Genomic DNA, 26,929 nt, shown 5'->3' on the forward strand with positions numbered 1-26,929 from the left:
AAAATAATAAAAACAATAAAAAGTATAAATTAAAAACATGAATAGTAATAGTAATACCTTGAAGGTTAGAACAAAAAATTGTTTTGAGGTTCAGGGTTGCTTTTGTCTGGCTTTTGAAGAACTAACCAGAAACATCTGTAATAAAATATGTATTTCAAAATACATTTTTAGTATTTTACATCCTTTAAAAACAGGAGAAATTCACATTTACACTAAAGGAAAAAAAAACTTTCCCAAAAAGAAATGGAGACTTTTCCACAGGAACTAATGGGAAATTTATTTCTTAATAATAACAATAATATAGATATTATTCTAGACTAAAGTTAGACAATACAGGCTTTATTCTACAAAGATTCTACTATTGATTTGTAACCTGTAGTTCACTGAGTGAGCTTTGGACCCACATGGACTATGTCCAATATTGGGGGCATTTTATATCTCACCCTCCAAAGATCATTATGCCCCCTCCTCCCAAAGTTTGCTCTGGGAAAATCTCAGAATGTATGTTGTTTATACACCTCCACAAACAAAGGTAATAGTGGCTCATCTTCCAACAAGCATTCAAGGTAGCAATGCAAATATTGGGTTGGAAAGCAACTTTTACTCTACCAAATAATGTACAAAGCCCTATAAACAAATACACAAAATATAAAGGGCCTAGAATTAATCATAAACAAGCAGCACAATTCTTCTTCCTATCTCATGATTCCTACTTTCTACTAAGTAAGGTTCTAAAATCCTCTACACTTGGGACCTCCCCTGGATTTGGACTCCCTTCTGAAGGAAACTGAATTTGAGGTTGCCATTGGAGAAATTCCTGGACCTTCTGGGGATTCCTTTTCTCCTCTAGGATGAATCTAGAAGTGCCTCCCCCCACCCCCCGACATGCCAGGGTTTATACTAGGTTGGCAACACACCAGCAATCTGCTGAGTTCCTCATTAAACCCACATTCACCTTCTAGGGACAAGGACAGCCCTGGAAGACGAACATATCTGAGACTGATAGATAACTCCCCTCCCTGCGGCCACACCAATCTCAACAGATACCAGCCATATAACTCATTCTAAGAGTAGATGGTGAAGTCCCAGTTCCTTGCTCATCCACTGGCTTTTGTCCCTTGGTGCTTCTTTTGCTAGTACCAGGGCCATGTGGAACATCTCTTGTACAGGTATACTGCCCAAGAAATTTTTCTTCTTTCAGTAGAAGGCCAAATCCACAACTTGAAGTTCCCACAAGGATATTTCCTTTCTTTGACTTTGAAGGCCACATTCCAGGAAAACCCTGCCTAGGAAATTCCCCACCCCATCCCCTCCAAGTGCTAGGGAACAAAGGTTTCTCTGTGACTTTATTTAGGACCCCTACTCAGACCCTGAGGGCATGCAGCACCAGTAGGCTTCCAATGTATGAAAGCCATTAAAAAAGCTCTTGGGCTAAGGGTGCCCCTACCTCCCCTTCACTCTGAGGAGCTCTGTGTTAAAAAGGCATAAATAAAAGGGGCAAAAAACAAACCAAAAAGTGTCAAACGTCTCTCAGCTCCCCTTTATAGGCCAACACAAAGGACTAGTTCCTTCCACAAGAGTTCTTCTCAGGAGTCTGCGTCAACCAAGATCTGGGGCAGATAAGACTCTCTCAGTCTTCTCACCAAGCTGCCCATGGACATGCCTAACTTTAGCGAAATGCAATCAAAAGTCTAGATCAAAAGCTGTAAGCTGATCAGGGAAATCCCTCGATGAAGTTCCTATGCTCTTCTCACAATTAAATATCTGCATCCCATTTTGGCAAATGAAATCAGGTCTCTCAATGCATACTACTAACTTCAAATATTCTTAGACATTCTCAAAATCAAATGAACACTTTGGGGAGGGGGAAGGGAATCCAGACATCTCACAGCTGGATAAGTCCAAAGTTTACATGAGACACTCTGTGGTAAAAAATCTTTCAGGTTTATGCTTACATTTGTGCTTCTAGGAATTGGACCCTCCAAAGCCCCCCCAAAATACATTTTTTTTAAAAGAAAACAATAGTGGGGGGAAAATACGCAAGATAAAGGAAAGAAAACCAAACCTCTTTGCCCCAGAGGGGAAGCAGTTAGGTGAGACCTTAAGATGTACTAACTAGTACAATCTTGAGGGGCTTTTTCTGATCTAAGCCAACTCATTCCCCACTCAGGTCAACATTCCAGAAATGCCAGAAAATCCAAATACTCAGATAAACCAAACCAGCCTAGGTGTATTCTTTTCTATACCTATTCAATTTATCCAGAGGTTTACCATATCTAACTTTTGGAAAATTCTGTTCATCTCCTTAACTTCCTTCTTGTTTATTGTGTGATTAGATTTAACTAATTCAGGGGCGGCCAGGTAGCACAGCGAGTAAGAGCACCAGCCCCAGTGTTGGGATGACCTGGGGATCAAATCCGGGCTCAGATACCCAGCACCACACCCAGAAATAACTGGCTGTGTAACCTTGAGCAAGTTACTTAACCCAGATTGCTTAAAAAAAAAGAGAGATTTACCTAATTCAGAGAAGGGGCAGTTGAAGTCCACAATTACTGATGAACACATCTGCTGTGGGATCTTGGACAAGTCACTTAAACTCTTTTTAACCTAAAGTCACAGAATCTTAGAGTTGGCAAGGGGCCCTCTTTTATTTTACAGAAGAGGAAACTGTGGACCAGTTATTTGTCAAAGGTCACTCAGCTGGCTCTCAGAATCAATGCTTTATCTACTCCAGCACATTGCCTTCCACTTCTGTCTCTCTCCCTCAGAAGTGGAGAGAATGATGCAATAAAATGTACTTCCCTTCCTTTCTTTTCAGAGCTAGCAGGGGACTTAATTATAGAATGCTTTTAAAATATTTTGCACTTTCTTGAAAAAATTGCTTTCTCGCATACATTGGCATTTTTTCACGTTTTCTTTCTATTAGATTGTAAATTCTTTGTTGACACATATAAAACCTGGCTCTTTGCTAGATACAACACAATGTTTAATATATTACAGTCTAGTACTTTTTACTTTTCAAAACAAAACTAGGTCTTCATTTCATCTTATTCTTTTTTTTTTGGAGGGGGTAGGGCAGGCCAATTGGGGTTAAGTGACATGCCCAAGGTCACACGGCTAGTAAGTATTAAGTGGCTGAGGCCACATTTGAACTCAGGTCCTCCTGACTACAGGGCCAGTGCTCTGTTCACTTCGCCACCTAGCCACCCCCATTTCATCTTATTCTTAGAACAATCCTCTAGGAATAGATGAAGAAACTGAGGCTCAGTTGGGTTCATTGACTTGGCTAGGATTTTTAGCAACAGATCCATGAGAACTTGGAGGATGTTTCTTTAGCCTGCCAGGTCAGGAAAGGTCAAGTTTAGGGAGGCTTCCCATGTTTACACTCACAGGCACTACATTTCCAGTTAAGTGTTGGGACCTTTTGTGGTAACCAAAAAAAAAAAAACCAACCAAAAACTGGAGACGCAGTGAATCCCCATTGATTGGTGAATGGCTAAACAAATTGTGGTGTATGAGTGTAATACAATATTATTGCACCAGAGTGTACTATGTCTAGCCCAGCCCTAACCATGTTTCACATTTTACCCTGGCCATCTTGTTCTTTGTCATGCAAAGACAAAAGACATTCATACACCACTCTTCCTCCCCAATCCCCCAACTGCCCATCACTCTCCACATTTTCTTTTACAAACCATTATGAAATCAATATTGTCACAGTTGTTGTCTCAATCACCTCCCCAGTGACTCCATTCACTATCCCTATGACTATGACCAAAATATCCTTTCCTGGTCATCACTAGAGAGTAATTGCTCCCATTAGAATAGGTATGATCATATGTGTGGTCAATAGGAGGGCAGAGACTGTTTCACTTTTGTATTCATGTCCCTGGGGCTTAGCATAATGCTTGCTGAATAGTAATAGATTAAAAAATATTTTTTTTAAGATTCACCATAAGAAAATATAAGAATATGAAGGATTAAATGCAGAAAGATATATGAACATGAACATACAAAGACATATGAAGTTCATAAGTTTTTATAAACAGAATGAAGAGAATTCCATCCACAAAACCAAAAAATATAAACATGAAAACAACTTAAATTGGGATTTTTGTTATTATTGTTGTTACAAGGGAAGAGTTGGTGGCATGGGATGGCATATAGGGAAATAGTGCTGTAAAAACAAAAGGCATAGAAGCAGCTAGGTGGCACAGTGAATAGAGCACTGGTCCTGGAGTCAGGAGGACCTGAATTCAAATTTGACCTCAGACACTTGACACTTAACTAACTGTGTGACCTTGGGCAAGTCACTTAACCCCAATTGCCCTGTCTTTACCCTTCAAAAAAAAGCATCAAAGAAGATTTTAAAAATAAAAATAATTGATTATTACTGGAAAATAAATAGTGAATGAGCATCACCACTAGAAAAGAATGGGTTACCAGCCTATTAAGTCTGATCCTCTTGGCTGGGTATTGACACTGACCTATTTCAAGAATATGATGGATTTCGGACAGTTAGGTGGCACAGTGAATAGAGCACTGGCCCTGGGGTCAAGAGGACCTGAATTCAAGTCTAGTCTCAGACATTTAACTAGCTGTGTGACCTTGGGCAAGTCACCCCAATTGCCCTGCCTTCCCCCCTCCAAAAAAAATGCAAAAAAAAAAAAAGAATAGGAGAGATTCAGAGAAATGTAGAAAGACATATGAAGACATATGAAGTTTATAAGTTTTCATATCCAGAATGAGAATTCTATCCACAAGAACCAAAAATATATTTCAAGAGGGAAAATCCTGCAATTACAGTTACCTTGATCATCAACTCAATCACCTTCCTGCCAAAAAGATTGTTAAAAGAATATAGCTACACATGCCCTTTGAGATACTATCATCAGCCCTGTGCATTGCTCATGGAATTTTAGATAAATGAATAATGAAATCTATTCTACTAACTGGAAAAAAAAAAACTCTTACCATGAGGTCATGGAAATACCAAACAAAGAATCTTTGTATCCTTAGAAAAAGAAATAAGATTTTTTTTTGGCAGGGGTAAGGGTATATATGGGTCCAACCCTCTGTTGGAGTGGAGGACTTGAAGGAAAAAACTGATTTACCTTTGAAACCTGACTTCTTATCCCCACAGAGCAGGCAGCAGAAATACTCACCTTTCATAGGATTTCACGGCTTGTTCCACTTTATGCCTGTAGGTCTTGAGATTGATGGAGTGAGGGTTAACTAAGATCATTTGCTGTGTGTTACTGCCCACTTGTTTCAGTGTAAAAATCTACAATACCAAGAAAAAAAAGAGTAAAACATTACTTGGATGGTGAACATGGATATCTTTCAAGCATAATGACTTGCAAATATAGGTGTTTAATGTGTTTGTTCAATTAAATGGAAAGACAGGAGAAATTTGTCTTTAATTACTAGATCCTGAGTAACTCACTCAATTCTGTTTGCCTCAGTTTCCTCATCTTAAAATGAACCAGAGAAGGAAATAGCAAACCACTCCAGTATCTTTTCTAAGGAAACCCCAAATGGGGTCACAAAGAGTCAGACACCACCAAAAAACAGAAAACAAATATTTATTTCAAACTTTTAAATTTGTTTTCCATACAGACCTAATAATTCTATATTCTACTGATGTTTAAACATATATGAAGAAAGAGCAAGTCCAGGAAGTCATAACATTTGCTGGATAGCTGTAATTGTTTTTAAAGTTCTTTGTTATGTATAATGAGCATTCTATTAGAAAAAAGCAAGTGACTGAGACTCAAGAAGCCTGAGTTCTAGCCCAGATTCCACCATCAATTCGCTTTGTGACCCAGAGAAAATCACTTCAATTCTCTGGACCTGGTTTCCATAAAGAATCTCTCAGGGGCTCTTTTAGTTCCTAAAGTCTATGATTCTATGAAATCTGATTTCATGTAATGTTCAGCCACTGATCCTAGTTCCACTACTGGATAAACAACACACAACACGTCTACCTCCTCAGTCCTTTAAATGTCTGAAGATTAGTATGTCTCCTCTCGTTTTCCATTCTCTAGGTTTTATACCAGTAGATCCCATGAGCATTCCCGAGATGATGTGATTTCCAAGGTCCTCATTGTCCAGGTCATCTGCTTCTGGATACACACTGTAGTGGCAGATTAAGACCCGCTGGGTCCCCTGTATGCCAACTTTTGAGAACCTTTCCTCTTCATTTATGCTATGAAATAGTCACCAATCCCAACATAGGTAAATTGGTGTTGTGGAAATGGCACTGGATTTGGAGTCAGGAGAGACTTGGGTTTAGGTCCTGGCTTTCTGGGTATGTAATCATTCAACCTCTCTGGGTCTCAGTTTCCTCATTTGTAAATCCCAGTCATAATAGTTCCACTATCTCCCTTCAAGAGGAAAGCTTTTTTATAAATATCAAATCATTATAGAAAGGTGAGCTGTTTTTAATAAGGAGAAGGTGCGAGTGGAGCAGTAGTTCTAACGTTTACATTGTATTTAAATTAACAAAGTAAAATATCTACATATATGTGTGTATGTCTGTATGTGTGTATGTGCAAGCATGTGTGTATGTATGTATGCATGCATGTGTGTATGTGTGTATTTGACCTCATTTGATCTTCAGAACTGCCTTATAAGGTTGTTTACTCCATGGACAATACCGTACAGGTATTATAACCCCCATTTTATAGAATAAGAAAGTGAGATTTGGGGAAGTTACATGAGTTACCCATGGTTTCATAACTAGTGAGAAAGGCAGTATTTCCACACACATCTCTCTTTTCTAAGGCTCTTTCTACTCCAATATGCTGCCTCTTACCAAAAGCTAATTCTTCAAAAACAAGAGTAAAAATTCACCACTACCCCCCAAACTGAGAAGTAAGCTGCTAGAAAGTCACAAAAAAATTATTTTCAAAAAGAATTCCACTTAAAGAGATGAAAAGTTTGGGTAGGATGAAAAACCGACTGAAAAAAACCGAGACAAAAATGTCAAAACATTTTAATTAAATACTAATAAAAATAGTAATTATTAATTAAATACTAAAAGACTACCGACAGAGCTAGAATTTTCTCAAGGAACAATAAAAAGAACGATAAACATGTTGAACAAATTATGAAAAAAAGTGAAATGAATAAAAATGTGAGATTAAAGAACTGAGCATAGCCAAGAAATCTAAGGTGGACATGTTGATAAATTTCAATAGTTTAAACATATTTCTGAAAAAATTAAACATACTTAATTGGAAAACAATTATTTTATTAAAAGACTAAATGTATGATGGAAACAACAGAAGGGTGCAAAAGAAAAATGTTCCCAGAAAATGACCCATCTGAAATAAATTGGAATTCAAGTCAATGAAAATGAAAATAGAATAAAGAGACAAAATTATAGAATTATTGGGCTACCCAAAAACTGCATGGAAGAAAAAATATACTATTTCAGTGAATCATACAAAAATATTGAGGAAAAAGAGACTGATTGTAAACTGACAAGATTCACATACTAGCAATAGGAATGAATGCCCAAATTCTACTCATATGGAAAAATCATTGTCAAGTTTCAAAGACAGTAGCAAAATGATTTTACAAGCAGACAAGAAGAAAAAGCATCACAATGAAAAACAATTTGATTTGCATAAGATTTTTCTGTAAAAGTGAGAAAAGAGAAAAAAGAAGCTAGACGATATACCAAAAACTAAATTTGTTACCCCCATCCGTATTAACACTTCCAGTGAAACCCTAGTTTTTTGTTGATTCCCTTTGAATTAGCACTCAGCTCCCACTTCCTTGACCAACTTGAAAACATGGGACTCCAGCTCCTTCAGACCATAACCACCCACCCTCTACAATGCTGTGCCACCACTGACAAGTTCTTAACAGCTGTGCCGAGAAGCAGAGTAAGTTTTGTCTTCAGTCCTTATTGCCATTTTAAAATCTCCTCCAGTCCATTATCATACCCAAGAACTTCTCTGAAGTTCTCTGCATCCAGACACATTACTTTGTAATATGTAACATCCCTCAGGTCATTTCTCCTCCTTTCTCAAGGAGATTAATGCGAGGCTGATAGTCTCTCTCTCCATCCCAATCCCTTCCTTCATACTAGAGATTTTAATAGACACGCTTATGTTTCTTCTATCTGGCTTCTCAAAGCATCGACCTTAATTTAACTTTCATGACCTGCATTTTCACTCCACCTCAGCCAAATACAGGAGTAGTCAGACCCTTTATTTTATCACCATCCACAAAAAATCCATTTCCGTAATGCACAACTCAGAATTTCTTATCTCAGACCATCACCTCCGACTCTTTCATATCTCTACCTAAATCAATTCCTCCTCCTTGCTACAACTTCCAGGAAGTGGGGTGGGGAAGCAGCCTGAAGGTCACATGTGACCCTCTAAGTCCTCAAGTGCAGCCCTTTATGCTTATTTAATAAGAGGATTTGTTCTGTAAAACTTGAACTCAGTCAAAAGGCTGCACCCATGTGGCCCTGAGGCCACCAATGCCCCACCCTTATAATCTAGTCCATCACCTCTGCTCTGGACTCATTTTCCTTCCTCCTTTGTTGTAGTTCAGTCATGTCCAAATCTTCCATGACTCCACGGGCCACACAGTCCATGGAATTTTCTTCACAAAGACACTAGGCATAAATCTATTATTTCTACTGAATACTTGAACACTGATAAGCTTTTCAATATCTGTCTTGAAATTTGGCAATGAACAACGTTGTAAAATCTAGACCAGCGGTAACAAACACCATATGTGGCCCACAACATCCCAGGTGAGTGCCAAAACAGGTTAAAATGTAATTAGGAAATGTTTAAAATAAATAAAAATACAACAGAACATCAATAATTTTAAGGTGTGATTTTCTAGATCACTATGTTGCCAGCAGGGGACATTATGTTCTGTTTAGTGGTCCTGTTCTTTCTGAGTTTGACATCATTACACCAGACATTGCTTGGGCAATACTACTCCTTCCCATTATATTTCCATTAATGTAGCTTAAGGCTATTCCTTTTCCTGGCGGCCCCATTTCACCACAGGCTTATGTTGGACTTGTGATGAACTAAAACCTCCCAGATCTTTTCATATGAAATATTACTAAAACAGATCCCTTCCATCTAATCCAGGCAATTAAAAAAATTATATATACAGGACTTTTCACTTATCCCGCTGAGATTTCTTTTCACTGATACTAGCCTAGACTGGCTCAACCCTCTTTGATCTTAATTTTCATTTAAAAGTCTGAAAAAGCCTTAATCTAAAAGATAAACTTTGAGATGTCAGGCAATAGCTTGTATTTTTGAGAGGCCCTCAGGATTTTCCTAGCATCCCTGAAATCACACCACGGAAGCAGCTGCCTATTTTATCTCAATCTAAGGCCATTCATCCATAAAGAGACTATCAATCACATGCAAGACACTATCCCAGGCACCAAGGACACCGAAATAAATCAATATAAAGAATTCCTGCCCCCAGAAACTTAAACTCTGGAAATCAATTGTGCTTCAAATGATTGGAGGTATAGGACATTAGGCTTTGTCAACAGCTAGAAGTGCCTGGCCAGGCTCCTTGTTGCTGCTGCTAGTTAACGAATAGGGAAAAACATCATGAACCTAAAATGCTTGGGCCAAGGGATTGGTCCATATTTTTGTGGGCCCACATGCCAAGGAGGGAACAGCAAAGAAGCATTTGCCAGTTCTAAGTTGTAGCTTTTGGCCAGGAATGGTGATAGTGTAGGAAGGGAATCATGGGGGAGAAATGATGACAAAAGATCAGCTCCCCAAGAGAAGGCTCAGGAAACATCCGAGGGACTTCCCAACTGCCATGATACTTGTGGTTGCTCATTGTTCTCTTGTACTTACCTGATTTATTTATATTTATTTAATATTTATTAGTATTTTTTTAATATTATCAATATTTACGTGTAGTATTCCTATCTCTATACTTACTTTGCTAATACAGCAGCTACTCTCTAATGTCTATCAACCAACGCTGACACTATCCTTCATCTGGAGAAAGCCTCTGTAGCCCTCAGGCATCCGGCATATCAATGATCTGAAGAAATCAACCAGCCCTGAGGAGTGGAAGCAGCGGGCAGGCTCCTATGTACAGCCTTCAGGTCCACTGTCCTTCTCCTCCATCTGATATGGCAGCCCACAGATTGGTTCCCACTAAAATTCAACACCTCCTATCTGCGTGCACCAGGTTGAAGAGCCAACCCAGATGTAATTCAGGCTCTTTTACAGTTGGGGAAACTGAGACTTATAAAAGTCAAGGGACTTGTCCATGGACATGCAGTTATTTGAGAAAGTGTCAACAATGGGATTCAAAGCTGGGTCTTCCTAACTCAAGTCCAGCACTCCCTCCACAATGCCAGGCTGCCAGTCTCGCCCCAGTTCCAGCCAATCAATTGCCTCAAGCTCTCCTCTCTCCACTTCACTATAAACATCCAGAGCTGGATCTTGCGTTGCCATACCAAACATGCTTGATTATCAGGAACAAAGCAACATATGAATGCTCCTTAAGCAGCCAGGAAATCTGCAGACACACTAACAGCTGTGGGCAGCTGCCTGCCCCAGTCACCTCCTTCTAACAGCTGTCCACCTTTCAGCTTGGGTGACACCAGTCTAACACTGTCTTAGAGCCAGAGTGTCCAATACAGCTGAGCACGGAGGCTTAGTGTGGGCATGAGAGGACAGCCAGCCTCTTCTCTGACATCTACTGCAAGCCCACAAAGGCTGATACACTCTAGCTGAGTGTCATAGAGCTGACATGGACCTTGGAGGTCATTTAGCCCAACCTCATTTTACTAATAAGGAGACCAAGGTCCAGAAATACCTACTGATTTTCCTATTTCAGTGTGTCCCTTGGCTTCTCTTTCCTCAAATCTTGTTCCTAAGATCACTTGCGGGGGGAAGGTGGGAAGGGGCAGATTGAAACCAGTCTCTCTGACTCAGAAGTCACGACTCTTTCCAAAGTAAGGTGCTGCCTCCCCAACTTTGCTCCCAGGCCATGGCATCTTTTCTTTGCATTGCTTCTTGGCCCTCTTTTGAACAATAGCTCTGCTTTCAGACTACTTCTCTGGGAAGATGTTGCTGTTTCCTCTATCTCCCCTGTATGATCTGTGAAAGAAGAGGAATAGGAAAGAGGTTTCAGAGCAAACAATCACATCATGGCTTGGCTGGAGCCAAGCTCACTGGTCTGTGGATGCTGCCGCAGGTTGGTGAGTGGGGGAAGGGATCACATATCCCAAACCAGGATCTTCAGGTAGGAAATAAATCCACAGTGGCACAGAAGGGGCTGTGGATATCTATGCCAAGGAGGGGAACGGACCCAAAACACACACCAGTTCCAAGAACTGGTGATGACGATTTGCCAGGAAATCAGGCTGTTGTTACTGTCCGGCCTTCCTTTTCGAAGTGAACCAATGACATGGGGTGATGTCTTGACTTGCTGGTGAGTTGGATTTAAGAGAAGCTGAGCTGCACAAAGCTGTGAGTCTCACTCTCTTTTCCAGAGTCATCGAAGTTCAGTGTCAGGACAAAAGTCCGGATGGCTGGTGGTGGCCCAGGATGCAGTGGATGACCTTGGCATCTTTCCTGTCTGACCAAGCTCTAAGGGCCCCTGCTTCAGCTGCCTTAATAGCCATTGGAACAAATTGTCCTCACCCACCCATTCTGGCAGGGGAAGTCTTCACTCGCCTAGGGCAGGCACTCCCCTAACTCGCTGATGGGTTACCTTTAACTTGGTTTAGCCTGTCTGCCAAGATGGTTTTACTTGGGTGTGGCTGCTGTGCGTGCCACATCTTCCTGGAGCCACGGGTGAGAGTTGGGTGAAAGGTGGACACCAAAGGTGAAGGAGCAGCCTGAAAGGGCTCCATAAGCCCTCACACCAGAGATGCTAGTCCCCCTGAACACCCCATAAACCAAAGGGAAGGGACCACAGGTGAGATGGGAGAAAGCATTAGACTAGAACAGGGGCAGGGAACCTGTGACCTTGAGGTCACATGTTCTTGGGGGCAGCGTTTTGACTGAGTTTTACTGAACAAATCCTTTTATTAAGGGGCTTTGTTCTGTGAAGTTTGGATTCTGTCTAAGGACCACATTTGAGGGCCACATGTGGCCTCGAGGCTGCAGGTTCCCCAACCCTGGACTAGAAGCTCTCACTCATCAGCCAGATGGACATCCAGGAGTAACAGAAACTTCTGAGACCTGGGAGGGTTTCTGAGATAATAACCATCTGAGAGACTTTTTATGGTTCAATGAAAACTGTCTGCTCACTCAGTTTACACTGCTCTCACTTTGCTTACACTAATGGGCATCTGCCAGTGGGGACATCACCTTGAACATTCATAAGAAAGATACAAAAATACCACGCCTGATGTGCGCAGCCGGCTCATATCAAGGCGTATTTCACACACTGACCTCTAGATCAATGGGCAGAGGAAACCGAGCTAACAAGAGAAAGCAAAGACAGAGAGGCAGGTCAACGCAAACAAGGTCTATTGAATCATGGATCTGCAGCAAAAAGGGGCCTTAGTGGTCAATAAATCTATCACTCTCCCATTACAGATGAAGAAACTGGGCCCAGGGAAGTCAAACGATTGAACACAGTCACATAGCCAGTACATTTCTGATTCAAAGCCAGGTTGTACCCCTGTGGTACAGGTCACCAGACAACACAAGGGCCTCTGCTGCTTCCTAGAATGTAAAACCACAGAGTATCGTAGCTGAAGGAGGCCCAAGATCACTGAATGTTAGAGCTAAAACAAAGGAGGCTACACGGGAGCTTGGAAGGACCTCTGAACACAGAATGCTGCAGCAGGAAATGGCTCCAAGACATACTGCACTGGGCTGGAAGGGCCTTTGGAGAGTGAAAGAGATCTTCTCTTTCAGAGAAGAAAATAAGTGGTAGGACCAGCATTCACACCAAAGTCCATTTCCTATCAATTCAGTGCTGTTTCCTCTAGATAATGTTGAACCCTCTTCTCTCTTTCTTTCCCCTTATTTTTCTTTCATTCATTTACAGAGTGAACATTTGCCAAGCACTACAATGTACTAGCTGGGTGATATGGTGGCTACAGTGCCAGGCCTGAAGTAAGGAAAACCTGACTTCAAATCTGGCCTCAGACATGTGCTAGCTGTGTGACCCTGGGCAAGTCACTTCACCCTGTTTGCTTCAGTCTCCTCATCTAAAAAATGAGTTGGAGAAGAAAATGGAAAACCACTCCAGTATCTTTACCAAGAAAACCTCAAATGAGGTCACGAAGAATTAGACATGACTAAACAAAAACTTGTATGTAAGGGCAGCCAGGTGTCACAGTGGATAGAGCACTGGGCCAATTCAAATCTGACCTCAGACACTTACTAGCTGTGTGACCCTGGCCAAGTCACTTAAATTCTTGGTTCCTCACAAAACTATACACCCTGAGAATCTGCTGATCTTCACTGGTAGGAGTTTCCTAACCATGAAGAGTCCTTCCCTTTACAAATGAAATCAGAGGTGCAGGTTTTAAAAAGAAGAAAAAAGGAAACTCCAAGAGGGGCAGAGGAGAAATCTTGTAGACAATACTGATACTTTACAAATATTCCAGGGCTTTAGCACAATGCCTAGAACTTAACAGGCACTTAAATGCTTATTGATTGATACACTTACACTACTAAGCACTCAAGTGTCTAGCTCTTTAACACTTGCCCTCCTCCATTAACTCGGTTTACTCGAGAATCAAGGGAACCAGAATCACAGAATGAATATGTTTTGTTGTTGTTGCTGAGGCAGTCTGAGTTTCTGTGACCCCGTGTACCACACAATCCATGGAGTTTTCTGGACAAAGTTCTGGAGTGATTTGCCATTTCTTTCTCCAGCAGATTAAGGTAATCAGAGGTTAAATGCCTTGCCCAGGGTCACACAGCTACTAAGTGTCTGCAGCCGGTTTTGAAATCAGGTCTTCCAGAATCCAGGCCCAGTGTTCTATCTACAGAACCATCTATTTGCCTCCTGAATTAGCATTAATTAAGGCTTTAATTAATTTATTCAACTTAATTTAAATTTAACTTAATTAATTAATTAAGGCTTTAATATTAAAAAACCATGCCATAGTGCCACAGAGAAGAGAAGGGTCATCCAAAGGACTTCACAATATCCCAAACCTGAGCACTCTCGTCCCCTTGTTCAGTTCTAGGCCTGTTTTATCTCCCAAATACTGCATCTGCTAAAAGATACATGGACTGACAGACCAGCTCTAGGGGCTCTCTAACCAACTGCAGATCACAATATGGACAATAGTCATTCTTCATCCACTCAGTTTTTCCTGTGTGGATAGTTAGGTCAAACTCTTTTGAATTGTAGCACCACAGTGGTCTGGAGCTTGATGGAATCAGCCACATAATCTCATGATCACCATCGAGACTCTCTCCAAATCAGCTACTGGAGAGCAAAAAGTTTCATTTTTGTCCTTGAATTCTCAGTGTTTACCTCAGGGCTTGTCACTGAGTAGGCATTTAATAAACGCTTGTGCTTGGCTCTGCCCTGGTCATCTTCCATCCCAATGGCAAATTCCTCTAGTTAACTTTACTCTGTGCTTAGAAATCATGGGATGCATGTTTCAAGTCACAAAAAATGCTATAAAGAGACATATGGTAGGTACAAGTAGACTGCAGCATATTATCAAAGACTATCATCAGACAAATGGCATGAGAGATATTAAAGAAATGTGTGACTGGGAATTGAAGTTGATTGGCTACATGTTAGTGAGAGATGACTGGGGGACAGTGTCTCATACATAATAGGCACTTAATAATATTTATTGGATTGGATTGGATTGTGTTCCATTAATGCCAATTAAGTGTCAAGACATCTAGAGGAAGGTCCCTGACTAGACTGAAGGACAAATGTTCTTTACATTATTTCATGGCGACCCATAGGGATATTCACATGCTTTGGGATTTCTTTGTTATTATAGAAAACTAAAAAAAAGTTTATAATCAAAATATTGGCCTCAAGGTCCCATGTAGACATGGTGCTAATTAACTGCCAGTGTTGCTACAATAATAAAATAATATCTCTTTATTTTAAAGCTTCTATAAATCGTCCTCTTCACTAATATGCCATGGCTTTCTCCCAAATGATTACAAATTGATGAGATTTTGTTCTAGCAAGAGAACTGTAGCCTCTTTTCTCAAATCAGATAATATAAATGGTGCTTTTCTAACCTTAAAGTGTTATATAAATGCTAACTACTATCATTTTACCTACAGAAAAGCGTTCCCCCCAAAGGATGGGCAATTTGGAGCCTTTAATTATAGATTCATCTAATAACCAAGATATGTTTTATTCTAAATGTGACTGGGTGATGAATTAATGTCTTTGAAAGAGCTCAGGTGAAATTGTCTGGTCACTTGGAAACCAAAAATGCCAGCTAGAATGCTGTAATGAAGAGTTGCCATGGTAACCTCTCTGCTGGCTTAGTTCATTTCCAAGGTGATAGATTTGATGACAGTCCAGCCAAGACTGAAAACCCAACCAGCACTGTATGTACAGAGGGGAAAAAAAGAATCCATGCATAAGTCATGAATGAAACAATGAACTGGGAACAAAGCTAAACACAGCTTTTAAAGTCTTCCTGTCTGGCCAGATGTGGAAGAGTAAAATCTATGAATAAAACTCTATTCAAATTATCAGCCTCATTTCCCAAGCCTTTCCAGCTCCATTCTGATTTCCATTCTTCCCCTTTCTTGGAAATATTAGCATCAACTAAAAAAAGCTGAATATCACAATTGTGATCAAAAGTAGATGAATTATCATCCAAATTCTCCTTATCCGTCTTCCCTGGCTCTAAAAGAGGTAGAGAAATAGCAGATATGAAAGTACTTTGAAAGGTAAAAATGCTATGCTAATTTAGGCTGTTGCTTTTATAGCTCTACTCAAGTCCTGCTCAGATTCTTCATCCAACAGAGATGGCCCTGGCTCATCAAAGGCAAGGCCAAGGAAGCACAAGCTCTAGGAAGGGGGAAAGGCTTCATGCATTTAGTGACTGATTCCATGGCCATCATCTAAGAATGGATCTAGGATTCCAAGAGATGAAATTGGGGGCTATGGGAGCTTATGAAGACAATCTCTACAAAGGCAGGGAAGATTGGAAATCTCCCTTGGTGAAGGAAGAATCACACTGATGAAATCATTGATTCCTGAAGGCTCCTTGAAAGAAATGATTGTTTCATTCTTTGTATGTGTATTTCCATTACTGAGCATGTGACTGATACAAGGCAGGTGCTTAATAATTGCTTTTTGATTGATTGTAGATAATAGCTTAAACATTATTGCCAAAGTTCTTCCTGTTAAAGGGACAGGGTAAGTTTTCCAGCTCTCTGTCTCTCTCTGTCTCTCTCTCTCTCTGTCTCTCTGTCTCTCTCTGTCTCTCTTTCTCTCTGTCTCTCTCTCTCTCTGTCTCTCTCTCTGTCTCTCTGTCTCTCTCTGTCTCTCTCTCTGTCTCTGTCTGTCTGTCTGTCTGTCTGTCTCTCTCTCTCTGTCTCTCTCTCTGTCTCTCTGTCTCTCTCTCTGTCTCTCTCTCTCTCTCTCTCTGTCTCTCTCTCTCTCTCTCTCTGTCTCTCTCTCTGTCTCTCTCTGTCTCTCTGTCTCTCTCTCTGTCTCTCTCTGTCTCTGTCTCTCTGTCTCTGTCTCTTCTCCCTCTCCCTCTCTCATCCCCTCCACCCTCTCTCCCTCCCTCCTTCCTCTCTTTTTCTCATGAATCAATTTCTTGAGTACTGTCTTTGAGCTCCTGGATACTATCATTCCATTCCTTCATACTCCTCAGACTCAGGCTCTTAGGGAATGGTGGCCCATTAAGGTAAGCACCAAGTAAACCATTTTCATAAGAATCTCTCAAATATGCATGTGATTTTCCCTTTACTCAGGCAGCACACTCACTGACATCATCAAGCAATTTGACCACAATCAGTTCTCAAATGAAATTATGTATTTAGGTTAACCAGATTACTCTTACATGCTCTATTGTGAATCCTATTTCCAAAACCATTTTGCTGACAAAAAACTTTCTACTTCCTGAATTCCGCCCAGACAAAATGTTGTGTTATTTTAATGCTTTCTTTGAAGCGCTCTGTCTGCCACTCCCAAGATGGCTTCAGATAATTTCTGCTCAGCAGTGGGCTCCCAGCACACTTCTCCTCGGCCTCTACCCAGTGTTTTACTAAGTGCGAAACCTTTTCACTTTCTTCAAAGGGGAGACTGGTGCTATCTTGTGTGAGTTCTCCCCAATATCCCTCACCCCTAACTAATGGGCCACCCTTTCTGCATTTATCAAAAGCTTCCTCAAAGTGCTGCTGCAGCCTAATCTTCTATACCCTCTGAACCATACTCTTTCGAAATGATGATTTTGAGGCACTGCTTTCTGGATCAAAGAAGGATAGAACAATAAATGATACCAAGTTGAGATTGTAGTGATGCCCATTTCATCTTATTCTACTTTTATAGATCTGTGTTCTTATTCTTATGGTACTTCCTCCAGGATTTTATTCTAATTATGATTTTTAAAAAAAAGTTGTTGGCTAGTAGTTCAGATTTATAGAAAATTTTGAAACAGGTTTTCCTTACAGCTGTAACATGGATTCTGACCCCATCATGTTGCTGGACTTGCTTTAAATTCTAAAACCTGTTGAGAGGGGACCACCTTTGGATGAAACGATTCCCTCTCTCCTTGATTGAAGTCTTAACTTGTTCTAAGCTCAAGAGTTCATTTACTCTTGTATGTTTCTTCTAATTCTATTCTAATCCATAGAATTCTCCAAGTTCTGTGGCCTGTTTTGCTTGAATAAATGGGTTTATTCACTGTTCACTATTTGTGATGGTCTTTTATGTAGCTACCATTTGATAAGCATAAGCCATCCTCCTTCTTAAGAGCAATCAGGGAAGTAACTCTTATTCTGAGCCTTTCATACTCTCCGACCAGAAATACACGAGGGATGACAAATAAATATAAGTCTAGTCTGATACTTCTGTTGGGGCCTGGAGTTGAGATAGCCCAGCTGTTCCTAAACTTACCTGATCTTCCCCACGCTGGTGTGCCAGCAGGGCAAGCATAATCCTTGGCTCTCTTGCTACTCTTCAGAAAGACAAGCCATAGCTTAGATCAGGGGTAGGGAACCTGAGGCCTCAAGGCCACACGTAGAAGGGCCACACTTGAGGACCTAGAGGGCCACATGTGGTCTCCAGGTCTCAGGTTCCCTGCCCCTGTCTTATATCATATCCATCTACCTTCAAACCTCATCTATACAGAGTATCCTAAAGGTCTTAGTGTAGTTTTAAGCTATTAGAGGTTCAGCTTCTTCCTCTGACACAAACTACATGTCCCATATACTTCCCAAAGTCCTGGGTGACTTGCTAAGCCTAAGCTGTGCAATAGTTACACATCTGCACTGATAGAAATTTCCTCGTCAGAAGCTAAAAGAACGTGAAACTTTCCTAAGACTTTAGGGACACCCTATATCCTTAGAACCCCCCCACAAAATCCTACATGTGAGCATCTATCCTGCACAGAAGCACCATGGAGGCAAGTAAAGTATTCTTATCCCCATTTCAAAGATGAGAAAAATTAAGCAAGAGAGGCAAAGTGACTTTTCCATGGTCACACAGTTAGGTAGTGGCAGGTGAGGCATTTGAACTCAGGCCCCTTAGCTGCTGTTCCAAATGTTCTTTCTACTGCAGCAAGCATAAGACCCATTATATTTCATTAATCATAATATCCTCTGCCCTAAAATGCAGCCTCAGTGGAGTCAGGAAACTTGCCTGCGCCATGAAGACAAAGGCACAAAAGCCTTTCCTCTGACACATGCTAGCTGGCCTACTCACCTAGGCTCCCCAAGCTCTAGACGACTCCCTAATACTAAGTTGTACAATAGTTAAAAATCTCTCTTGGTAGGAACTTCCTCCTTAAAACCTTCCTCATTCCACTGAACTCCTAGGTCCAGCTCTTCCCTGGGGGAAAAGATTATCTCCCTAACTAATTAGATTCAAATTTGCTTAGTATATATTTGTATTAACCATCAATGTATTCAATATGTAGTAAATATAAATAGTATGCTATTATAATAATAATATAACATTGTCATAATATTAATGATTATTATAATATCAATAACATATTATTATAATATTAGTAATATTAAGTAGTAAGGACATGTGGAAAACCCATTTCAAAAGTCAATATGGTACATATGAAGTAATCTAGATTGGTTTTGCTTTTAAAGATGAAAATATTTCAGACATGAATGTGGACAGCAATGATATAATGATTTTATCTTATGAACAATAATTTTCACACATTTCTGTTGCCATGTCAGCATCAGGGATGAATTATCTATTAATAAGAGCCACTTAAAGTTCCCCTTAACCTTAAATACACACCATCCCCACCTCATTTTACTTTGAAATTTATCATTGTTGTTTTGTTTTAAAGTCACTTTTTAAAACTTTAAGAAATTTGATTGATGCTTTTGTTTTTATATCCTCTTCATTTTCAAATATATTCCTTCACCGCTCTGTCCCCAGAGAGAGACATCCCTCGTATGAATAAAGAAGAAAGATGAAAGGGAAAGAAAACCCCAGCAGTTCCATAAAACTAGGCAACACATCAACCCTGACTGTCAGTCTATTCAGTGTTCCACATCCATCGCTTCCCACCCACCTCTGCAAAGAAGGGAGGGAGGAGCATTTTCTCATCTTAATGAAGTCACTTTTATGGGCATGTCTGTGGAGAGGATATAGCAGATAAATTTTAGATGCCATTAAAGTCCACTGGTTTCACAGAAATGATACCAAATGTGTTTTCCTCCAAATAAAACTGCTGAAGAATCTTAATGAAATAAACTCATGGAGCATGAGGGGCCTTCATAAGCCTTCCTAAAGGACACAAAATGGTTTCTTGTCTATCTCAAGTATTTTTGGAAAGAAACCAAGTTCAGTGGATAAAGAAATAAATTCCCACTTAGGGCGATCACATTTTTTTGGAAGTAAACAGGACCATACTACCACAGGGCCACTGTCAGAGAAAGGAAGGGAGACTCAGGTGGCAGCAGAGAGCCTGAAGGGCAGGTAGGGGACAACCTGCCCCACTGGGACTTCAATGCTAATCCACCCACAGACAATCGAATGACTAGAAAAAGCAATGTGTGGAGTCCAGATCAAGACCGAGTTTCCCAGAAGCTGAGCTCAAGTCCCCACATCATTTAACCTATTTGGGGTCCATTTGCTTCAACTGTAGAATGGGGGAATTGGCTTAGATGATCTCTAAGGTTCTTTACACTCTGCAGCTGGGACCTAAAACTAGGATCCGCAGACATTTTCATCCAAACACATTGTGCAACAGATTACAGGATAATTTTACATATTCCTTCCAAATACGTTCAATCTGAGTGTTGTAAAGCAACGTAGATGACAGCTTTTGACAATACCTATTATATTTGATTTCTTCCATGGCGTGCAAACCCTGACATGTTTTCGGTCTAATTCATTAGCTATAGCAAAGGTAGGATAGATGAATAAATGCAAGCACTTTTATAAAAACAAAGCAGGCTAGCACTTTGAAGGACAAAACCATAATGCAAAGCAGCCAGAGAAAGTTAAGAATGAAAGCTATAATGAGACTAAACCCAATCAACCAACAGACACTTAGTAAACACTAACTGTGCCAGGTGCTGGGCTAAGTGTGGGGGAAAGGCCCTGCTTTTTGTTCCCTACATTATATTCCAATGGGGGAAATAAGAGCCTGTTGTTCCTCATTTATTTCAGTCCAATCTGAATCTTCACGACCCCATTTTGGGTTTTCTTGGAAAAGATACGTGAATAGTTTGCCATTTTCTTCTCCAGTTCATATTACAGATGAGGAATCTGAGGCAAATAGGGTCAAGTGACTTGCCCAGGATCACACAACTAGTAAGTGTATGAGGAGAGATTTGAACTCAAGAAGAGGAGTGTTCCTGACTGCAGATCTGGCATCCACCCTGCCACCTAGCTGTCTGACAGATGAGCATAAACAGGTACGTATGGCACACAATGAGAATAAGATACGAAATAGCCCTAGAAAACTAGGCATCAGCAGCAGGGGAAACCGGGAAAGGCTTCCTGCAGAAGGTGGGGTCTTAAAGAAAAGCCAGGGCTTCTAAGAGGCAGAAGGGATAAGACTGCTCCAAGGATCGGGGCAGCCCAGTGCAAAGATGTATGGACAAAAGATGGAGCTTCACTCATGTAGAATAGCGAGACATCCAGAATGGCCATAGTGCAGAATGCACAGAGGCAAATCATGTGTGAGAACACTGGGGAGACGGGAAGGGGTCAGAAGTGAAGAGCTGGAAATCCCTGCAGAGAAAGTGTAATAGTCAGATCTGTCGTTTCGGGATCTCACTTTGGCAGCTGTCTGGAAGAAGGATCAGGGTGGGGAAAAGCTGAGGCAGGGAAGCCAATTAAGAGGCTACTAGAATATGTCCACTATGGAAAGGTTTTCTGTAGCTACGCATGTACAGCCTATACTGAACTGCTTATCTTCCCAGTAAGGGTGGGTGACGAGGGAAGAAGGGAATGAATCTGGAATTCAAAGGTTTAAAATCAAATGTTTAAAAAATTATCATCATCATTATTATTTTCTCACATGCAACTGGGAAATAAGATATACAGGCACTGGGGTATAGAGATCCATATAGAGAGCCCTACCAGAAAGTCAGAGGGGCATGGGGGAAGATGGAGGAGAGAGCAGATTGGGGGAGCGGTATTCAGTGTCATCGCTGTTTGAGGAGGGGGAGGGAAAGATGGGGAGAAAATTTGTAACTCAAAATCTTGTGGAAATGAATGATGTAAACTAAAAATAAACATAAGATTTTTTTTTTTTAATGAGGCTATTAGAAATAGTCAAGGCAAGAAGTGATGAAGGCTTGAACTATGGTGGTGGCTGTGTGAATAGAGTGAAGGTCAATTATACCAGAGATGTTGTAGTGGAAGACATGAGTTGGTAACTGGCTACATTGGTGGCATAAAATCTGGATGACAGAAAGAATAGAGGTACCCTCAAAAGCAAATAGGGGCCGCTAGGTGGCAAAGCGGATAGAGTGCCATCCTGGAGTCAGAAAGACTCATCTTTGTGAGTTCAAATCTGGCCCCAGATACTTACTCTCTGTGTGACTCTGGGCAAGTCACTTCACCCTGTTTGCTTCAGCTTCCTTATCTGAAAAATGAGCCGGAGAAGGAAGTGGCACTGGGCTTGGAATCAAGGAGACTCATCTTCATGCATCCAAATTTGGCCTCAGACACACTTACTAGCTGTGAGACCCTGGGCAAGTCACTTAACCCTGTTTGCCTCAGATGAGGAGACTGAGGTCAAATGAGTTAGAGGAGGAAATAGCAAACCAATCCAGTATCTTTTTATCAAGCCAATCCAGTTGAACACAATTGAAACAACTGAACAAAAAATAAAAACCAAAGAGCAATATGGAAGTCTTGTTAAGGGGAGATGTGGGGCAGAGGGCAAAGGGGACAAGTTGTGTTTGGCACATGTCAAGTTTCAGATGCCTCTGGGACACTAACTCGAGATGTCTGAGGTGCAGAGAATAATGGGGAATGAGAGCTGGGGAGGGAGACAAGGCTGGATCTTGGCTGGCCCCGTCATCTGCACAGAGATGATGATGGGAAAAAATAAAATAGAGGGAGAAGAGAGAAGAGGGTCCAGGGCAGAGCTTTGAGGCACACCCACAGCTGGTGACTGTGACATAGATAAAGACCCAGCAAATGGGACAGGAAGGAGGCAATCCAAGAGAGATGCTTCATGAAAAGCCAGAGAGGATCCTAAAGAAGGGGGTCAATGGTGTCATATGCGGTGGATAAGTCAAAAAGAATAAGAACTGAGAGAAAAGCCATCAGATTTGGTGATTTAGAGATTATTGGCGACTTTGGAAAGAATAATTTCCGTTGAAAAATGAGGTCAGAATCCAGAGTTTAAAATAAAGTGAGAGGAGAGAAAGCAGAGACTTTTTCAGAGAGTTTAGCTGAAAAGGTGAGGAGAAAAAGAGAATGACAGCTAGCAGGGACAGCAGCCTCTGCTGGGGGTTTAAGGGTGGGGGAGATGGGCATATTTATAGTCAGGAAACCAATAAATGAGGAGAGACTTGAAGACAAGCAAGAGAAAGAGACAGAGAGAAAGACAGACACCCAGAAGGACTATTAGTGAAGACAATACACTAGAGGAAATGGAAAGGAATGGGATAAAAGTGCATGTAGTGGGCTTGGTTTTGGTGAGGGAAAGGCCTACATCTTCGTCAGATACTAAAATACAAGAGGAGATCATACACCATGAGGGGTGGAGGAGTGTGAAATGGGGGGAAAGGAATGAGGGAGCTCATTGAGAATGTGGTTTTTTTTTTTTCACGAAGTATGAGCCCAGCCCTCACCTAGGAGAGTAGGGGAAGAGGGTCACATGGGAGGCCTAAGGGGAGAGGACAAGGTCTGGAACAGCTTCTGCAGCAGAAACCCAGGGAAGAAAACAAACGCAGCAATGCAGTAGCACGGTCAATCTTGTTACACCTGGCCCCAGGTAACCCAACATTATTCTAAAGTCAGCGATGTGTCATGGGCGCCAAGACTATAGAAACTTAGGTGGCAAAAGACCCTCAAAGATCATTTTAAAATTGCAAAAAACCCAGTATCTATGACGTAAGTGTAGAAGAACTGAGAGGTAGGGGTGTGTTTGTGTGTGTGTGTATGCGCACATGTGTGTGTGTTTGTGTGTGCATGTGTATGCGTGTGTGTGTGCGTGTGTATGCATGTGTATGCGTGTGTGTGTGTGCGTGTGGTAACCTGAACATTGACAAAGCCAAGAAGGGTTGGTCTCGGAGACATGCTCTCCCATCTTTGTGAAGGCAACAGAAGAAGTAGGATTATCCTGAACTATTTTGATCAAGACAAAGATTTACGAGTGACATCAAACATCCAGATGAGTTACTGAAGGAAGCAGTTAAAATTAATCTAGAGACCTTTTAAAAATCAAAGATTCTCGTCTCTTTAGGTTGAGAAAGCAAGCAAATGCATGAAATAACCTTCAAGGGTCCTTTGCGATTCCAGGATGCTATGCAGAAAATTTGCATCTATACTGAAGTACCTGAACAGCTCCATACTGCCACCCACTGGTAAATAGATCAGAAGAGACTATCACAGAGGCCCATTGTATATCCTTCTCAGATTAAGAAAAAAAAAGCCATTTTCATTAGCAATCCATTTTTCAGCAGCTGCCATCATGAATAAACATTTTCTAATGAGGTAACATGTATTTTATGTATAGAACACACACTATGGACTATATGATGTGTGCAGAGAAATAGCAAAACCCTCTTTGAGAAGCAGCACTATCAGGGCTGTAGTTTATATAGCATAAGGTCTTGCCAAGAACAACGTGAGTTTTACCGAATCGTATACTTTAGAAACGACATGCTTGCCCAGAACTGGCACATATTTCGAGCGGTGAGGAATGGCCGTAGAGGATAAGGCATCCATTATGGTGAGTCGCTTAGCAACCAAGCCATGGACCTTGAGCCAGGTTTCTGAAGACATATCTAGAGAACTAAGAAGACAGATTTCTGTGAGGCACAATGGAAGATTGTGGAGGGGGAGGAGAGGGAAAAAAGTGCAATTCAGACTCAAAAAAAGATGGCCAAACAGGCTGGTATACCTTAGGGAAAATGAGATACTTACTCTCGGCTTGGTTCTCTACTCATTTCTGACATTTTTTCACCCATTGAATTCATTTCTGTGGAGAAAGAGTTGTAATCATACAAAGGTATCTCGTGTGTGGGTTTTATAACAAGCTGCATTAGCTTCATTATTATTTCTCTGAGATCACTGGTGGCCAAGGACAAATGTTTTGTTTTGTTTTTACAGTATTCTCAATAATACATCTTAGCTGGTTGTATTGCCAATCAATTTTGATTTGTCATTTTTATTCGTAAAGGCTAAGTACGTACATCAAAAGTGTATTGCCTTGGTTTTGCTAACAATTAGGCAAACATGCTGAGCTAATCCGGAACTACTCATAAAAACATAATAAAGACTCTCAACTGCTTTTGGATTTTAGAATTCAAGGCTCCTCCATGAAATCACCAACCATTTTCTAATTCCTCCCATTCCTATTGCAGTCACAATGGAGGAATATAAGATCTCAACCAAGCTAGCACAGACATTTGAAGAAAATGCAATAAAGGAATAATATCAGCTGAAATTGCTTAAGCTGTTATATGATGTCATGATCATATGTCTCAAAATATTTTAGCCACATTTTGTTATATTATGTCCCTTGCTCATAGCATCAATAGGTTGAGAGCCATCAGGGACTTTAGAGGTCATGTAGTTGAACCCCCTAATTTGACAGACGAAGAAACTGAGAGGACCAGAAAGGTTTCTGGAATTTGTTCAAGGTCATACAGTATTTTTGTGATGGCACAAGTATAGTAAGAACATTACATAACTATTCAAAAGCTTCTTCAAATTCTGTTTAAAATTATGCCTTTCGAATGTGCTTGCATTTTTAGTTGGAAAAGGACATGATCACTAAAAAGAATTGGTCAATATCAGAAATCAAAGTGTAAAATTCCAGGTAAGTGGTTTATACAAAAATTTAATCATTCTATTTAGATTACTAGTAAAATCAAACTCTACTTAGCAGTTATTAGAAAGTAGGGACTTTGAAATGACATTATTAATCTGTGTTTAGAAACCTTTCTTAACCCTGAGGTCCATCTGATTGGAGGGCAGAGCAGAGAGTTCGTCCCAAAGCCTCCATTTAAAGAGAAGGCCTAGGTCAGCCATTTCTTCATTTCCCACCCACCTGCACTCCTTCAAATTTCCCAAGTGCAGCTACCTTCCTTTTGCGCCTCACCCCCTTCCCCCTTTCAGCTTCTATTTGTGAGTTGTCTTCTCTTGTTAGATTGTAAGTTCCTTGAGGGCAAGAAATGTCTTTCTTTTTTTTTGTATCTGTATCCCCAGCACAATACCTGGCACATAGTAGGCATTTAATAAATGTTTACTGATTAACTGACAATAAATGGAATGACAATTATGCAGTTTCATCCTATTGAGGGAGAATGCATTATGCTACCATGAGCTTTTGAAGGCAAAAAAAAGGGGGACCGGAGGAATGCAGCAGGATAAACAGAGTGTGTATAGCTGTGGTAGAGGAAAGCTGCTGGCAGATGAGAACTGTCTGCAAGCGATTTCCCTAAAAAGTGATTTGGAAGCTCCGAAGTACAGAAATCCTGCACATGCCCTCGAAAAAGTTTTGTTTCTGAGTGTAATCGATTTAAGAGTGAATTGAAAGTATTTTGTGCATCCTGGAGAAATTAAAGTTACATTGGTGATAACTGGGCATTAGTGAATAAAGTGCCTAATTGTAACTAGATGTCTGTACAATCTTGCTCTAATTATATACTATTTTTAAACTTAACGATTAGTCTTATTGGCTAATATATACAACTAGCTTTTATTAAAGAGACTTTTAAATTTTTTAAAAAACAGATGGAGAAGGATATTAATTTCTCTCTCATTCATTACACCCAGACAACCCTTGCTATTCATACCCTGAAGACATAACCAAAATACTACTCACTTATTGCAAAAAAAAGTATGAGTGCATATGATTTAATGCCATGAACTGTTTCTGGGAATATACACAGTATTAAGCAAAGTAGTATTACAGGGCAGTTAATCTCATAGGAACAATGCAACGTCATGATTTTATAGCAACATTTTGAACTTCAAAGTACATTGATATTGTCATTAATGATGCTACTATAAAAACATTAATTGGACTAAAATTATATGTAGTTTGCCTGTATCCAGTACTTAAGGGGGGTGCCCATCTTTTGGGGAATAACTAAGCAAA

General features: G+C 40.6%; 1 protein-coding gene across 1 annotated transcript in view; it reads right to left on the bottom strand.

The window, feature by feature from the left end:
* The window catches only part of VWA3B (von Willebrand factor A domain containing 3B), a 210,539-nt gene that overhangs the window by 48,450 nt on the left and 135,160 nt on the right, over positions 1-26,929 (bottom strand). Inside the window, exons 18-20 of the mRNA XM_069073058.1 lie at positions 24,748-24,802; positions 24,460-24,616; positions 5,166-5,284 (exon numbers count right to left, since the gene is read on the bottom strand). Of these exons, the coding sequence (XP_068929159.1) occupies positions 5,166-5,284; positions 24,460-24,616; positions 24,748-24,802 (331 nt within the window). The remainder of the gene's footprint in view (positions 1-5,165; positions 5,285-24,459; positions 24,617-24,747; positions 24,803-26,929) is intronic.

The sequence above is a fragment of the Petaurus breviceps genome, unplaced genomic scaffold, assembly GCF_028583685.1.
Source record: "Petaurus breviceps papuanus isolate PSGF00001 unplaced genomic scaffold, PetGlider_PUasm1.0 90849, whole genome shotgun sequence".
NCBI classification, from domain to species: Eukaryota; Metazoa; Chordata; class Mammalia; order Diprotodontia; family Petauridae; genus Petaurus; species Petaurus breviceps.